The following is an 18,824-nucleotide window of genomic DNA, read 5'->3' as shown; positions in this document are numbered from 1 at the left end:
AACCCCATGTAGGATAGACCCCAAAAGAAAATCACACTCGCACATCATAATCACACTTGCTAAAACCAAAGACAAACAAAGAATCCTGAGAGCAACTCGAGAAAAACAAAAAGTCACATACAGAGGAGAAACAATAAGACTAAGCTCGGATTATTCAGCAGAAACTGTGTAGGCAAGAAGGCAGTGGGATGACATATATAAAGCCTTGAAAGAAAAAAATTGCCAGCCAAGAATAATCTATTCTACAAAACTCTTTTTCAAATATGATGGTGAAATTAGGTCATTTCCAGATAAACAGAAATTATGGGACTATGTAAAAACCAGGCTGAACTTACAAGACTTATTAAAGGAAGTCTTTTGATCTGAGAACAAACAATATCAGACCACAGGCTGAATACAGGACACAGGATCGTACTAGCCAGAAACCAACCTAGGAAATAAACTCTTAAGGACTATGCAAAACCAAAAGAATTACAAAAGGGAACCAGAGAGGTTAATCTGTGAATGACAACAGCATCAGAACAATAAAAGAGGGAATAAATGGTGTAGGTATAGAACCTTCTAGTGGAGAGGAAGTCAAGCGATACCAAGTAATAATAGACGGGTACAAATCCAGGAAGATAAGGGTAAATTTCATGGTAACCAGAAAGAAAGTTAACAAACCTACTCATCAAAATAAAGAAGAAAAACATGAAATCTCAGTAAAAACAAAACCTACAAAAAGAAAAGAAAAAAAAAATCCACAAACAAAAGGAACTCAGCACAGGAGAGTAAGAGGAACAAAGAAACGTTAGCACCACAAAAAAAAAGCAGTACAAAATGCAATCCTGTTCCTAGGAATATATCCTGGAGAAATAAGAGCCGTCACACTAATAGACATATGCACACCCATATTCATTGAAGCACTGTTCACAATAGCAAAAAGATGGAAACAACCTAGATGCCCATCAACAGATGAATGGTTAAACAAACTATGGTACATACACACAATGATGTATTATACAAAGATAAAGAACAATGATGAATCTGTGAAGCATCTCATAACATGGAGAAACTGGAGGACATTATGCTGAGTGAAATAAGTCAATCACAAAAGGACAAATATTGTGTGAGACCTCTACTGTAAAAGTTTACACACAGAAAGAAACAATCTTTGTTGGTTACAAGGGATGGGAGGGATGGGGGGGAACTAAACAGGTAAGTGGTAACTTTGGTGAAGGGTAAGACAGTACACATTACTGGGGAAGCCAGCACAACTTATACAAGGAAAGGTCATGGAAACTCCATAGACACTTCCAAACTCCCTGAGGGACTGAATTGCTGGGCGGAGGGCTGTGGGGACCATGGTCTCGGGGAACATCTAGCTCAATTGGCATAACACAGTTTATAAAGACAGTGTTCTACATTCTACCTTGGTGAGTAGCGTCTGGGGTCTTAAAAGCCTGTGAGCAGCCATCTAAGACACTCCACTGGTCTCACCCCTTCCGGAGCAAGGGAGAATGAAGAGAACAGGATACAAGGAGAAGATTAGTCCAGACGACTAATGGACCACAGCTACCATGGCCTCCACCAGACTGGGTTCAGTACAGCTAGATGGTGCCTGGCTACCACCACTGACTACTCTGACCGGGATCACAATAGAGGATCCTGGACAGAGCTGGAAAAAGATGTAGAACAGAATTCTAACTCACCAAAAAAAGACCAGATTTACTGTCCTGACAGACTGGAAAAACCTTGAGAGTATGGCCCCTGGACACCCTTTTAGCTCAGTGATGAAGTCCCTCCCAAAGTTCAACATTCAGCCGGGGATTGGACAGCCTCATAAAACAGGACTAATGAGGCACAGCAGTCCAGGGACAAGGACTAGAAGGCAGGAGGGGACAGGAAAGCTGGTGATAGGGAACCCAAGGTTGAGAAGGGACAATGTTGACATGTCATGGGGTTGTTAACCATTGTCATAGGGCAATATGTGTACCAACTGTTTAATGAGAAACTATTTGTTCTGGAAACCTTCATCTAAGGTACAAAAAAAAAAAAAAAATGTGAGATCAAATTGACAACAGCAACTTGAAAGGTTAGATGGGAAGCCTAGGGGACAGTGAGTTGAAGATAATGGTGATGGAATAATTTGGAAAAGGATAGTGAGAATAGCGGCAAACTGGAAGAATGTAATTGATGTCACTGAATTTTACATGTAGAAACTTTCAAAATGGTGTAACTTTGGCTATGTATATTTTCACCAAAAAAAACGTCCTCAAGGTCAAGAAGGAAGAGGGTTGACACGTGGTGGGGTTGTTAACCAGTGTCATAAAACAATATGTGTACTGACTGTTTAATGAGAAACTATTTGTTCTGTAAGCCTTCATCTAAAGTAGAATAAAAAAATTAAAAAAAAACAAAACCCAAATATAAGGAAAAGACTTGAAGGAAGTACACCAAAATTTTAAATACTAGTTGTTTCCAAGTGGTGAGTCTAATGGTGGTTTTTTTCCTACTTTTGTGTGTTTTCTATATTTTTGTTTAATGAAAAAATGAATATACTTTTATTATTGGAAATAATGATTTTGTTTTTTAACTTTGTTAAAAGCATGGTTGATAAGCAACTAATTAACATATACTGTGTAATTTTTATCTAATTAACTAACTTTTAAAATTCATTTCATTTTTGTTTTAGGCCAGAAATGTACATACAGGAGAGTTGGCTGCAGTAAAAATTATCAAATTGGAGCCTGGTATGTATTAAAACCCTTATGATGATTTTTAAGCAGTTTCTTTTGCAGTTCGTACATACAGAACTTTAAAAGAGATTTCCTTCCTGATTTGTTTCCCTCTTTTTGAAAAGAACTCTTGTTTATATGTGCTATCAGGGGAGTAGAACATCTCCAATATGGCTATATTAAATTCCAGTGGATGTTGTTAGTTAAAGCCTAGTTTGATGTGATAGTTTTGTTGCTAAATAAAAATTGCAATGTGTATGTCTTAGTTATCTAGTGCTCCTGTAACAGAAATACCACAAGTGAATGGCTTTAACAAACAGAAGTTTATTCTCTCACATTTTAGGAGGCTAGAAGTTCAAATTTAGGGCACCAGCTCCAGGGGAAGGTTTTCTGTCTCTCTGTTGGCTCTTGAGGAAGGTCCTTGTCATCAGTCTTCCCCTGCTGTAAGAGCTTCTTAGCACAGGGGCTCTGGGTCCAAAGGATGTACTCCACTCCCAGTTCTTCTTTCTTGGTGGTATGAGGTCCCTCTTTCTATCTCTGCTTTCTCCTCTGTTTTATATCTCAAAAGAAATTGATTGAAGATACAATCCTGTTGATTGAATGCTGCCTCATTAACATAACTGCCTCTAATCCTGCCTCATTAATATCATAGCGGTTAGGATTTACAACACATAGGATAATCACATCAGATCACAAAATTGTGGGCCAGCCACACAATACTGAGAATCATGGCCTAACCAAGTTGATACACATTTTAGGGGGACACAATTCAATTCATAACTCTCTCCTTAACAACTGATTGGCTAGTCATATCAGATCACATCATGGAGGTGATTCCATATATCACAAAATGGAAGAAAACTACATCATTATGTAACTGCCAAATTAACAGTATTACATAACTACAAACTACATTATATAACTGCCAAACTGCATCATTACATAACTGTCAAACCACTGAGAATCATAGCCCAGCCAAGTTGACATGCAACCTTAACGATCACAGTCCATGCCTTGTCAACTTGATGCCTGTACGCATCTCCTTAAACCATACACAGTCTCTTAATAAAGACAGTTACAAAGTCATACTTGAGCATGACATGATACAACTAACACGTATAACTGAAAACACACTGGCCTCAAGTACATCTGACATTTTATAAGTGAAGAAAATAAAAATATTTGATGCACACATACAAGGAAGGAATACTCATAACAGTTACAGTTCTTCTCAAACTACTCACGTGGTCATAACTGGTATTTAGAACTACCTTCTTCCGCCACCCATTCTGTATTCTCTTTGCCCTCAGCAAGCACTTCAGCTGGTTGTGGTTCTTTGCTTGGTGGAGTGCCCCAAACCTTCATTCCTGAAGGGTCTGGGTCGTTAGTAGTCATGTCGGAATTGGGTTGCTGTAGCTTTCCCTTGACTTTAATCACAGGGCATGATAGTGCTAAGAGATATCCTAAGGGATCTCCTGTATTCCAGACATACTCTTCTTTACCTCCATTATGTAATATCAGTCTAATTTCCCTTTGGTATTCAGGTTCAATCACACCAGCCAATACAGTAAACTCCCTTCTTTGCCTGTTGATCCAGAGGAATGGGGAGCCCCAGGTGGCCGAATGGCATTCTTAACTTCCAGTTCAGTAGAATCAGTGTTGTGTCTCCTGGTGGAAACGTTCCTCCCTTTGGAACTAAGATCTCTAGACCTGCAGGGCATAGGGTCTTGGGGACAGGAAGCAAAAATGGGTCACTAAGAGTAATATTAAGTGATGCCACTCCCATTTCCACCCCTTGATTCCTGAACACACGAATCCTGGCTATGGAAGAAACAGCACCATATATTGGATGCTGGTTTAGAGCATATACAGCCTCCTGGAGAACATTGCCCCAACCCTGTCGGGTATTGCCACCTAACTGGCACTGTAATTGTGTCTTTCGATAGACGTTCCATAGTTCTGTCAAGCCAGCTGCCTCAGGATGATGAGGAACATGGTAAGACCAGTGAATTCCACAAGCATGGGCCCATTGGCATACTTCATTTGCAGTGAAGTGAGTCCCTTGATCCGAGGTGATACACTGTGTGGGATACCGTGATGGTGGATAAGGTATTCTATAAGTCCATAGATGGTAGTTTTGGCAGAAGGGTTGCGTGCAGGAAGGGCAAATCCATATATCCAGAGTAAGTGTCTATTCCAGTGAGAATAAAATGTTGCCTTTTCCATGATGGAAGCGGTCAAATGTAATCAACCTGCTACCAGGTTGCTGGCTAATCTCTTTGAGCAGTGTACCTAATTGTTCACTTTGGTTGAAAGGAGACAAGGCCTTCCCCTAGAGCTGACAGAGAGAGAAAGCCTTCCTCTAGAGCTGGCACCCTGCTAGCCCCCTAAACTGTGAGAGAGTAAATTTCTTTTTGCTAAAGCCATCCACTTGTGGTATTTCTGTTACAGCAGCAGTAGATAACTAAGACATTAATTTTGTTTTTAAATTATAGTGAAGTATTTGCACTTTACTTTTAGCTTTTATAAAAGAACATTTGATTAGGAAAGTGTTCTGTAATTTTTGAGGGTGTGGGGAGAAGGCAGATGTGTTTGGATAAGAATTTATGAATTCAAAAGAAATATATTTGGGATAATGATATTTTATATGTTAGCTATACCCTGGCTAGTTGATTTAGATTTGACGATTCTGGTCAGAAGGCTATTTGTTTGTTTTAGAACACACTGAGTAATTTTCTTTGAAAACAAAACTACCGTATAAAACCTGAAACAGTGTTACAATTTTTATGTCCTTACTAAAAGTTTCTAATGAGAACAGTAGTAATTATTAACCTGTTGGGTGAGTATTGTGTGGTTTGTTCATTTGTTGGTTCATAAACTTACATGTGGAGTCCCTGGGTGGTGCAAATGGTTAATGTGGTTAACGTGCTTGGCAGCTAACTGAAAGGTTGGAGGTTCAAGTCTACCCACAGGTGTTTCAGAAGAAAGGCCTGGTGATCTGCTTCTGAAAAATCAGCCCTTAAAAACCCTGTGGAGCACAGTTCTACTGTGACACACATGGGGTTGGCATGAGTTGGAATCAACTCAGTGGCAACTGGTAACTTAGACATACAGAGTGATTATGACCATAATTATGTATCAAACAGTTTCTTAATTTGAGCAGTTAAAATAGTTTTGCATTTCAAATGCAGTATTTGGATTTTTATGTGTATGATTCTTTAGAGAGTTGATGACATTACTGAGGTAGCATATGCTGGAACACTTTAAAAATAAGCTTTCAGATATGACACGGTATCTTTTTTTTCTATCAGTTAGAAATTGTTATAATAGCATTTTTTTGTTTTAGAGTCCTCTTGGTAAACTATGCTCCACGTTAGTATAGAATGATCTCCAAAATGTTGCTAACACAAATAGAAGGGAATATAACAGAACTATGCAAACATTTGCCTCTCTTGGATAGGAAACACTCTATCAAATATTCAGGATGTGTTTAAGTGATGGTTGTAGTCAAGATAATGGCTGGGCTTCTGGAGGAAACAAAGATCTTTATCCTTTCTGTGCCTTCAGTGAGTGCGCTGGACTTGTTACAGCACAGTTTGATGTATTTGATTTGAGAGTATGGGTTATTTTTTTATTAAAGTTACATAATGAATTAATGAGTATTTTTTTTAAGTCTTACGATTCTGATTTCTCAATAAACCATATATTAGAATTAACATAGGGAAGCAATTCGTTAAAGAAAATTATGTGTATGTTATTCACATGTAAGGATTAATTGCTGGGACCATAAATTAAGACCCTGTGAAAGATTGGAATTTGTCACTGCTGTGCTTTGTAAAGGTTACTAATTTGTGTTAGAAGTCTTCCATATATAAAGACCAGATAGTATTTAAACCCTTCTTCAAAGAATAACATAGAAGTTCAGTAAAACATTGATGTCATTTCAGTATTTGACCATTTTTATATTCTGTTAATTGCCTGCTCTTATGCTTTGCCCCAGGAATCCCTGGGTGGTGCAGATGGTTAAGTACTCTACTACTAGCAGAAAAGTTGGCTGTTTGAACCCACCCAGAGGTGCCTCAGAAGACAGACCTGGTGATCTGCTTCTAAAAGGCCACAGCCTTGAAAATCCTGTGGAGCAGTTCTACTCTGCACACATGGGGTCGCCTTTAATTGGAATCGACTCAATGGCAACTAACAACTACATGCTTTGCTCCAACTCTGTCAGATTATTTGTCTTTTATTATTGGTTTTTAGATGTTTTTTGCACTTTGAGAATAGTGACTCTTCATCATATGTTTTAAAAGTTTCTCTAGTTTGTCTGTTTATGATACTTTTCTTTACTGGAAATATTTTTTTCTCTTCAATAAGTTTATTAGTCCTTGGAGGAACCCCAGAAAGCATGGCCCCTGGATTCTCTATCAGCCCAGAACTAAAACAGTTTCTGAGGCCAACTCTTCAGACACGGATTGGACTGGACTGTGAGATGTAAAGTGATACTCATGAGGAGTGTGCCTCTTAGCTCAAGTAGATACAAGAGACTAAACGGGCAGCTTCTGTCCAGAGGTGAGATGGGAAGGCAGAGAGGGTTAGTTGCTGGTTGAATGGACATCAGGGATCAGGGGTGGAAAGGAGGAGTGTGCTGTCACAGTATGGGGAGAACAATTAGGGTCACATAACAGTGTATGTATAAATGTTTGTATGGGAAACTTAACTTAAAATGTAAACTTCATCTAAACTACAACAATAAAAAATAAATTTGTTGGTCCTGCTTTCTCTATTTCCCTTTCCCCCATACTTAGGCTTTTCTACTAGACATTTATATAAATATTTTAAGTTTTTTCCCCACATTTTTTTCTTCCCACATTTAAATGTTTGCTCGTCAGGAACTATTTTGTTCTAAGGGATGAAAGTGAGCTATTTGTTTTTGAGTAGCCAGACAATTTCTCCAAACTATTTACTACAGAATCTTGTCTTTTACTCACTGGTTGTCATAAACTAAATTTCAGTTTAGGCATGGGTTTTGTGTTCTGTCCTAGTGAGTTTTTTTTTCCAATTCAGTACTGTCCTGTTTTTGATTACCAAATCTTTTAATTTTATAATCTTTATTGCTTGTATTTTTCAGACATTTCCGTTCTGTATTTTTTTTTTTTTTTTTTTAGGAGAACTTTAAAATCATGTTTATCAAAGATTAAAAAAAAATGTTGTAAGATGAATTTTAAAAGATTTGGCCTTTTGACAGTAGTAAGGACTTTTTCTTACTCAGGTCTTTAGGAAAGTTTTATAGTTTTTGCCACGTAAATCTTGCTGTTGTGAATGGGATCTTTTTTTCCTTCTTACACAGTTTCTAATTGGTTATCGTTGACATTTATTTAAACTGTTGGCTTTATTTTTTTCTCTGGCAGTCTTACGGAATTCATATTGTTTCCGATAGTTTTTCGAGTCTTTAAATTTTTTTTTTTTTACAACTATATAATCCTATCATGTATGATGATAATTTTGTCCCCAGCCTTTCAAATTTTGGGGTAATGCTTCCAGTGTTTCATAATTAAGCATGATACTTGGGTGTTGTTGGTAGTGGTGGTAGTGTGTGTATGTATCATATTAAAAGCCTGTTTTTGTTTTTTATTGGACTTATAAATTATAAATAAATGTTTTATCAAATACTGTTTCAGCATCTATCAAGAAGACCTTGATTTTTCTTTTTATCTGTTAATATAATGAATTATATTAATGAATTTCTGAGTACTTTCTGTCCTTGGATTCCTAGGATAAACTTTTCTTGGCTATAGTGTGATCTCTTTATAAAGATATGCTATTGGCTTCTATTTGCTAAGAATTTATTTAGGTATTTTACATTTACATTCTTAAGTGATAAAAACAAAGTCAAATCAGGTGCCATCAAGTTGATTCTGACTCATGGCAACCCCATGTGTGTCAGAGTAGAACTGTGCTCCAAAGGTTTTGCAGTGGCTGATTTTTTCGAAAGTAGATATCCAGGCCTTTTTTCCGAGGCACCTCTGGGTAGATTCAAAGCACCAACCTTTTGGTTAACATCTGAACACTTAACCATTTGTGCCACCCAAGGACTTCGCGTAAGTGATAAACCGAAACCAAATCCGAAACCCGTTGCCATCGAGTCGATTCCGACTCATAGTGACCCTATAGGACAGAGTAGAACTTCTGCATAGGGTTTCCAAGGAGTGGCTGGTGGATTCGAACTGCCAACCTTTTGGTTAGCTGCCAACCTCTTAAACACTGCACTGCCAGGGCTTCTAAGTGATAGTGACCAGTAATTCTCTTTTGAGTGTCAGTGCCATTCTGACTTTGTAAAAACAAAAAATGGGAAGTTTTACACAGCATAAGAATTATTTCATGAATTGAAACATTTTCATCTCTGAGATTTGTGCCTAAGATTTATTGAGATATGGTTCTTTGACAGATTTTTCAAATTCTTCCATTGTTACTGTTCTGTGTATGTTTTCTGTTTCTTTTCAAATCAATTTTAGATAGTTTGTATTTTCCCAGGAATGCATTTTCTTACAGTATAAGATTCAAAGTATACCCCTACATTTTGTTCTCGAGTTTCTCATTATTGTTTTCTTGATGTTTTGGAATTTTTAGTTTTGATTTTCACTTTGATTAAAGAGTTGTTTACAAGAGAGCTTTTCATTTCTAAATGGTTTGTCAGTGAATGTAGCTGAACCTTAACTTTTTTTTTTTTTTTTTTAAGTTTATTGACTTGTTCTTTGGAACTAATATGTGGTCAGTTTTTTAAAATACTTCGTGGATACTTGAGTAGAACATGTAATCTGTTTGCAGACTGTAGAATTCAATATAAGTCTATTAAATGAGCCTTAATCTTGTGTTATTTAGGTCACTTACATCTTTATTTTTGTTTGCCCAGTCTTACAAAGACTGACAGAAACACTGATTATCTGCTACTATAGTGGTTCTGCCCATTTCTCCTAGCATTTGTGGCAGTTTTTGCTTAATGTATTTCAGTGTTGTGTCAGTTGACTTGTAAAAAAGTTCACGTTTGTATCTTCATTTACCTTAACAATGCTTCTTGAATACATAATATATTCAAGCTCCATTCTAGACGATAGGGATGTAGAAGAGAACAGAAGGGCAAAGACTCTTATACTCATGGAATTTGAATTCTAGTGGGGGAGATAGAGTAAAGAAATAAATAGATGTATAATGCATTGGTCACTTATATTGGCCAGTGACTTCAGTCTTTCCATTACCATTGTGACTTGCCTTCATCCTTAAACATTCATCTTCTTAGTGCACTTTAATGCCCGTTTTACCCTGAATGTAACTTTGTCAAATAATGATATTGCCAGCTCTTCTTTCTTTTTGTTTATATTTATGTGGATATACAGAAGGATAGACGTGGTATACCTGGGCCTACTGTTATACTTTTATCCTTTCTGGGTCATTGATTTTTAGGTGTTTTTCTTGTAAAAAAGCATATTTGAGTTTTATTTTATAACCTAATCTGAGTCTTTCTCCTTTTAATAGGTGAGTTTATATTGTTTAGACAAATGTTTAGTCTTTACTTCTGTTGGTTCATTTTTTGTTTGTTTCCTTGAGCTTTTAAAGAAAAAAAAATTTTGTTTTTACTGCCGATAAGTTGAAAGGCACACAGTCTATAATTTTACCAGAGGATGGCTTGTAAGACATTGAATAATATACTTAAATTTATGTTTTTTGATTTATCAATTTAAGAAATGAAGCAATCATCTATTGACTTAACTACAGTGAAAGATGTTGAAATTTGCATATTTGCTTCCTCTTCTCCCAATCTCCAGATGTTTGTTAGTTTATTTTGGTATTTAGCCCCAGAACTTTCTGATTATACTGAGGTGTGAATGTGTGTGTGTTAGTCTCTTTTTTCTTTTAAGAATTATAATATTTACAGTATACTTATAAATGTAATTACTAATTATTTAAACTTAGTTCTATATTTCAGTAGATTCAGTGTCCGCCGTTGGTCTTTTCATTCTGTACTTTGCTGTTCCAACTTACTTAGTTTCATCTGTTGATAGGAAAGATTATAGATTTTCCCGTAAGTATTAGGAATAATATAATTTGAATCCACAAATTGATTTTTCTTGCCAGACCTTCGCTTCCCTCAGCCTTCCTCATTTTACTCGGCAGTTGGCCACATCAAAAATACAGGCATTCTCCATCTCTCCTTTATTTGCCCTCTAAAGTTAGTCTGTTTGCAGGTTCCTTCAACTCCACCTCCAGAACATCATGAATCCATCTACTTCTCTACCTCCATCCTCCTGGTCTCCCTGTTTCCTCTCCCCCACCTCCATCCTCCATTATCCAGTTTCCACAAAGCAACTGGAGTGACCTTTTAAAAACATAAATCAGATCATAGCACTCTCCTGCTTAAAACCTTTCCAAGCTTCCAAATCCACTTAAAATAATATCTAGGCTTCAACTTTGCTTGTAGAACCCTACGTGATCTGCTCTGCATACTTCTCCGATGCGTTTTGTACCTCTCTCCCTTTCCTACACTTCCTCAGCTCTTCTATTTAAACAGTCCAGGTTAAACTAACCCTTCCATTTCTGCCTGAAGTACTATTTTTTATGAACTTGGCTCACAAGGCTCCTTGTTACTGTGTTTTCAACTTAAATGCCATGTCTTCAGGTCATTCTGGACTACCCAATTTAAAATATTTTATTTCACTTGTTATTTTTTTCTTCTGCACAAGACATGTGACTGCCTGATACTTTTCTTTTTACTTACATATGTTTGTTAATTGCCGTCTCCCTCTCCTAGAATGTAACATTCATGAGAATTGGGATCTTCTATCTTCACTGTTATATTTCAGCACCTGGAACAGTGTAGGCACATAGTGGGCACTCACTAAATATTAATTGTACAAATGAATATTATAAATGCCTTTCTGTTGCCTTTGCATAAGAATTGACTAGGTATAGAATTATTGATCACACATATTCTCCCCCTACCCTCATTTTCTCTCTTGAATATTGTTGGAGAGAACTCTTAAGACCAGCCTGCTATTATTTTTCCCATTATTAGTAACTTGCTGCTTCTGCCTGATTGTAGCAGAAGCTAGAGGTTCTTTGTCTTTGAAATTAGTAATTTCAGCAGAATATATCTTGGTCTTAATAAATTCTACAGATTTTTTTTCTTGAAACACAGTGGGCTTTTTTTTTTTTTTTTGGCAATTTTTGTTCTTTATTTCATGAAGGTTTCTTTTATCATTCTTAAATTTTTAAAAATTTTATTACTTCAGGAATACCAATTATTCATGTTATTTCTCCATTGTCTGTATTCCTTATCTGTTTTCTCTCCTTCATGTTTATGAATCTTTTCTGCATTATGTGTGATTTTCTTTTTTGACCGCCCATCGCATCACTAACTTGTTTGTCTCCAGTATTGCTTCTTTTACTTGTTGTTTCTAGTGCTTTTATTAGTTCTCTACAGATATTATTTTTCCTTGTGTTCCCCCTCCCCTCATGTAATTCCACTAGGGTTGTTTTTACCTTATTTTGTTACCTTATTCACTAGTACTCCTTTTTTTTTTAATTTCCTTGAGAGTTTGAAGCACTATTGTCTTAAATTTTCTTTTGAAATAAATTATCCATGTCTTCTGCATCCTGTATTTATTTACTTCGGGGTGGGGGGAGTAGAATTTCTGTGGGAGAGCCATATTGTTTTTCCTGCTGTACTTATTTTTGATCAAGTTCTGTCTGGACCTTATTACATGCCCTAAAGTCCTGTAGCAGGTTCTGTTTGACTTCTCCTTTGTACATTGTTTGAATTCTTTCTCCAGAGCATAAACTTTTCTTAAGAGTATCAGTGAGTCTTTTTGTTTAATCCACATTATTCAGGTACCTGAGTGACACTTCTGCAAGTAGAGTGAGTTTGAAACGCTTTCCTAGTTTCAGTGCTGATGGCACTCTCTTTTAATTTTGGGACGTTTTTAATTTATGTACCGTGTTTCCTAGAAGTCCTAATATACCAAAAACGAAACCAGTTGTCATCAAATTGATTCTGACTCATGGTGACCCCATGTGTGTCAGAAAAAAATCTATCTCCATAGGATTTTCAATGGCTGATTTTTGGAAGTTGATTGCCAGGCCTTTTTTTGAGGCACTTGAACTGCCATCCTTTCAGTTAGCAGCCAAGCGCTTAACCATTTGAACCACCCATGGACTCCCCTGATAAATACACTTGGTGTGTGTGTGTGTGCACGTGTGCATGTGTGCGTGTGCGTGCTTTAGGTGAAAGTTTACAGCTCAAGTTAATTTCTCATACAGAAATGTATACACATATTGTTGATTGTGACATTAGTTGCAATCCATATAATGTGACAGCACACTCCCCCTTTCCACCCCGGGTTTCCCGTGTCCATTCAACCAGTTCCTGTCCCTTCCTGCCTTGTCATCGTGCCTCCAGACAGGAGCCTACCTTTTGGTCTCGTGAATCTGCTTGAACTAAGAAGCACACTCTTCACGTGTATTATTTTATGTTCTATAGTCCAGTCTAATGTTTGGAAGAGTGGGCTTCAGGAATGGTTTTAGTTCTGGGTTAACAGAGCATCCAGGGGCCGTGGCTTCAGAGGTTCTTCCAGTCTCAGTCAGACCATTAAGTCTGGTCTTCTTACGTGAATTTGAGTTCTGCTCCACACTTTTCTCCCGGTCTGTCAAGGACTCCCTGTTGTGTTCCCTGTCAGGGTGGTCATTGGTGGTAGCCAATCACCATCTAGTTCTTCTGGTCTCAGGCAGATGGCGTCTCTGGTTTCTGTGGCCCTTTCTGTCTCTTGGGCTAATATTTTCCTTGTGTCTTTGGTGTTCTTCATTCTCGTTTGCTCCAGGTAGGTTGGGACCAATTTAAATATCCTTTTTTAAAATCCCATTTTCCCCTGCAATTTTGGTTTTGATGATTATCCTTTATGAACCTACTTATTTGAAGTTTTTCAGTTTTGGTAGACTTAATGATAAATCAGAAGGGGGTAAAGGAGGACCATTATGAAATCCAGCCCAGGAGTTGGAGCATGTTTATACCATATTCAGAAAGTGAACATTTACTGTGTTTCATCAACTCTAAAAATCATGTTTTCCCCCACATTTAAAAAATGTCTGAATTGAGATTTGTCTTGTAATAAATGGTGTCTTCATAGTTTAATCAGCATTTTTTTTCTTAGTGTCTCATAAAGTGGTAAAATAAATGTTTGTCTTAAATTAGTGGTATGTTAGAAATAAAGTATTTTGCAGTTATTACAACTCAGTAATGCTTGTTTTTAATTCTAGGATTATTTTCAATTTAGGATACTAAAACCACATCAAAATTGACCCCCAGCTAATTCCCTCCCCCTCCCCAGTCTTTTATATATTTATTTTTTAAATTGTGCTTTAGCTGAAAGTTTACAGCTCAAGTTACTCGTTTGGAAACTTATACACATAGTGTTTTGTGACCCAGCTAATTTTTAAAATAACAGTAACTACTGAACCACTTGAAACTGCCAGCTTTTAGCATAGTGAGGAATTTAATGCTAAGGAAAATTCATGTCATAGACAATTATAGATTGGTATTCTGGTTTTGATTTTTATAACGATCTATTTATAGTATAGTTTGATTCCTTGTTTCTTTTGGTTTGGTTTTGGTAGTATAAACTAATTTATTTTAGATCTTGTCTCTTCGGTGATACGCTAATACTGAATATCTTCTCTAGTCTGTGATGTTAAGAAAGTTAGGCCTTAATATGCAGCACTATCTTCTGGTTTTGATTCATTGCCAATGCTAATTATAATTTCATTAAATAATAACTGTTAAGTTAATGACCTGAGAAATAAGTTTTTCTCATATTTTAAATATATGTACTTTTTTCATAAGTAGTTTTATATTTTTCCATCATCTGTGCTTTAGAATTTGAAGAATTTACCCTCTGTTTGTGACAGTGATTTTATTCATTTGGGTTGTTTCATTCTGTTTTATTTGTGGGTTTTTATTTTACTTTTCTTTAAATATTTTCTGTATGGACCATAGGTTTTATACCATGGGTTTTGTTGTTGTTGTTGTTGTTTGTTTGTTTGTTTTATAGCACTGTCAATAAAGTCTAAGTACATGGTGTTTTTCCACATTTTTGGAACAGACTCAAGAAAATGTTTAGGTCAAAAATATGGCATGCTAATGAATTTCCCCAACTCTCAGGTCAGATACTTCAAATAATTCTGTAGCCAGCTATATTTCAGAAATGAATTCTTAACTGTACTCAGCAGCTTTTTTAAAATTTCACTAAAGCCAGTGTAATACAAAAGCACTTCCTTGTATGGATTTAACAGATGAGCTGATTTAGAATTATATTTAGACATGAAAAGATGATTATTTGCCAGTGTGACTTAGAAAAAGCCTTATGTCTGGTAAAACATTAACAAGACTTTTTTACTTTTAAGTAAGTAAAATTCCAGCTGTAAACTTGATAATACTCCCTTCCTCCTCCCTCCAGTTAAAAATAGGTTATTAAAGTTTATAGTAATTTTAGAGTCCTAAATTTTATTACAAATTTACTGACTTGCCCCTGGCAGTTGAATTTTATAATGATATTATGTTTAAAATTTTACTGAAACAGATTGCTTGTGAGGCTTTTCCTAAGACTTAGAGTTAAGAATAAAAATAGATAGGTACAGATAATTGAATTTTTTTAATTAGCCACAAAAATAATTATAAAAGAAAATGAAGTCAGCATTCCTTCCTATGTCCCTATTCTTGTTGCCCTTTGTGTATACAGGCAAGTGATTATTTTCAGGAATGATTTAATCATTTCTATGTCTCATTTTTATAGTAGGTGATTATTCACATAGAGTTTGCCTTACCTGTGATTAGCATTGAAAATATATAATACCAACAATACCATTTTGAGTTTTAGTTGCATTTTCCATCTCTTTGGTCAGGCATCTGAACTGCTTTAGAAAAGTGAGCAGATATAATGATGGTGCATGCCACCATGTTTTCCTGTCTTATGTTTGAATTCCACCCAACCCTTGAATGTGTTTTATAGATGTTCATTTTCCTCAGCAGTATAGTCTGTAGCTAGTGACAGCGAGCAGCCTCAGCAGGAGCAAGATTCCTGGAAAAACTGCTGGTCAGAATCATACTTTCCATTCCCTCTTTCATCTTCCATTATCTTATCCCTCTTTTATGATGAAACTGCAAGGTAGTATTTAAAAGTTACACACCTTATAGTTTGTTAAATTGTGTGAGCCTTGCTTGTTGTTTTAGGTGCCGATGAGTTGATTTCGACGCATAGCGTCCCCAGTTGACACAGTAAAACTGCCCCACAAGGTTTTTAAGGCTGTAATCTTTATGAAAGCAGATTGGCAGGTCTTTCTCCCACGGAGCCACAGAGTGGATTCAAACCATGAACTTTTCAGTTAGCAGCCGAGTGCTTAATTGTTGTGCTACCAGGGCTCCTTGATTACGGGGCTAGAATTTAATAACATCATTGCCCAGAGTGACTAATGCAATACATTTTTCAGCCTTTTTAAACATTGTTGTAAAAACATAAATAACACAATGATTGTCAGTTCAGCATCTTTCATGTATGCAATTCAGTGAGAACAGTTACATCAATCACGTTGTGCAAACATCACCAATATACTTTTGTTTGCTTGCTTACTTTTAACATGCGAAATTGGAAATAGTCCAGTATTTTTAAATAAAATAGCAAGTTAAATTTGTTTCTTTAGTTTCAAAATAAGTAGAAATCTTTAAAGATGTTTGAAAAGATGTTCAGAACTTTCCTCAGTTTTGCTTTTTAATACCTTGACTGTTTGCTGGAAGTAAAAAGAGAGAAAATAGAATAAATTGAAAAAAAGGCAAGAAGTATACAAAGGTTTAAACAGCCATTACTTGCCCTATGAATGTTCTTGAAATAAATCCCAAAGCAGGCGCTTAGGCCAAACGGGACAAAGGTCAGTTATTTTGGTTAAGTGGTATATTCTAGCTTTTTAGTTTCTGCTTTTATTTAAAAATCTAACAATCTTGATTTTTAAAATATAATCTGTAAAATAAAATATTGATACTGTATCCAGGCTGCTCTGCAATAGAAAGATACGGCAGTCTGCATCTGTAAAGATTAACAGCCTTGGAGCAACCTCTGCTTTGTCCTGTAGGGTCACTATGAGTCAGAATTGACTCGATGGCAGTGGGTTTGGTTTTTTGGTTTATCTTCACTTTTTGGAAAGTTGAAGTCTGAACTGGTGGAAAATGTTAATATGAGGGTGCAGATATACACCAAAAATGTTCTTTTATTGATTTTAAATAATAGATACAGAAAACTAATTTAAGGCTAAGTAGAAATTTTGTGACATTTAATGGGTAAAAACCAATTTTAATACTAAGGTACTCTCTTTCAGTTAGATCGAATTTGCTTTTGAATACAAGATAAAATAGAGCTGAAGATACTTTTGGGTACTGTTGTTAGGTGCCATTAAGTCGATTCCAGCTCACAGCAACCCTATGTACAACAGAACAAAACACTGTCAGATCCTGTGCCATCCTCACAGTCATTGTTATGTTTGAGCCCATTGTTGCAGCCACTGTGTCAATCTGTCTCCTCGAGGGCCTGTCTCTTTTTCGCTGACCCTCTACCTTACCAAGCATGATCTTCTTCTCCAGGGACTGGTCCCTCCTGGTAACATGTCCACAGTGTACGAGATGACGTCTCATCCTTCCTTCTGAGGAACATTCTGGCTGTATTCTTCTAAGACAGATTTTTTTTGTTCTTCTGGCAGTCCATGATATATTCAGTATTTTTTACCAACACCATAATTCAAAGACGTTAATTCTTCTTCAGTCTTTTAAAGAGGTCTTTTGCAGCAGATTTGACCAATGCAGTGCATCATTTGGTTTCCTGACTGCTGCTTCCATGAGCGTTGATTGTGAATCCAAGTAAAATGAAACCCTTGACAACTTCAATCTTTTCTCTGTTTATTATGATGTTCCTTATTGGTCCAGTTGTGAGGATTTTGGTTTTCTTTATGTTGTGTAATCCATACTGAAGGCTGTGGTCTTTGATCTTCATCAGTAAGTGCTTCCAGTCCTCTTCACTTTCAACAAGTAAGGTTGTGTCATCTGCGTAACACAGGTTGTTAATGAGTCTTTCCAAACCTGATGCTTTGTTCTTCTTCATATAGTCCTGCTTCTCAGATTATTTGCTCAGCATACAGATTGAATAATAAGTATGGTGAAAGGATACAACCCTGACACACACCTTTCCTGACTTTAAAGCAGGCAGTATCCCCTTGTTCTGTTCGAACAACTGCCTCTTAATCTATGTGCAGGTTCCTCATGAGCACAATTAAGTGTTCTGGAATTGCCATTCTTCACAGTGTTATCCATAATTTGTTACGATCCACAGAGTCGAATGCCTTTGCATAGTCAGGAAATTCCTGGTGTAGTAGACCATATTATTGTCCAATTCAAAATGGCCAATACCAATCCGTTTCAGCTCACAATGCCTAGAGTCTCCATCTTTATGTGCTCTGTTTCATTTTTAACGACTTCTGATTTTCCTAGATCCATGCTTTGTACATTCCGTGCTCCCATTATTAATGGATGTTTGCAGCTGTTCCTTCTCATTTTGAGTTGTGCCACATCAGCAAATGAAGGTCCCAGAAGCTTTATTCCATCCACTACATTAAGTTTGACTCTACTTTGAGGAGGCAGCTCCTCCCCAGTCATATTTTGAGTTCCTTCCAACCTGAGGGTTCATCTTCCTGGCACTGTATCATACACCGTTCTGCTGCTCTTCATAAAGTTTTCACTGGCCAAGTTTTTTTCAGATGTAGACTGCCAGGTCTTTAGTCTGGAAGCTCCACTGAAACCTGTCCATGGGTGACCCTGCTGGCATTTGAAATACCGGTGGCATAGCTTCCAGCATCACAGCAACACAGAAGCCACCATGGTACAACAAACTGACAGACACGTGGTGGACTACATAGTTAAAAAGGGTGACCTTGGAAGCCCCATAGACACATCCAAACTCCCTGAGGGACTGAATTGCTGGGCGGAGGGCTGTGGGGACCATGGTCTCGGGGAACATCTAGCTCAATTGG

General features: G+C 36.8%; 1 protein-coding gene across 4 annotated transcripts in view; it reads left to right on the top strand.

The window, feature by feature from the left end:
- Window positions 1–18,824, top strand: part of MAP4K5 (mitogen-activated protein kinase kinase kinase kinase 5) — a 123,493-nt gene that overhangs the window by 30,764 nt on the left and 73,905 nt on the right. For all 4 annotated transcript variants that reach the window (XM_004370847.2, XM_023726163.1, XM_023726162.1 and 1 more), the window contains exon 3: window positions 2,675–2,732. In XM_004370847.2, the coding sequence (XP_004370904.1) occupies window positions 2,675–2,732 (58 nt within the window). The remainder of the gene's footprint in view (window positions 1–2,674; window positions 2,733–18,824) is intronic.

Source organism: Trichechus manatus, unplaced genomic scaffold (genome assembly GCF_000243295.1).
Source record: "Trichechus manatus latirostris isolate Lorelei unplaced genomic scaffold, TriManLat1.0 scaffold00010, whole genome shotgun sequence".
Lineage (NCBI taxonomy): Eukaryota > Metazoa > Chordata > Mammalia > Sirenia > Trichechidae > Trichechus > Trichechus manatus.
The sequence above is the reverse complement of the archived record's forward strand: the minus strand, read 5'-3'. Positions and strand labels throughout refer to the sequence as shown.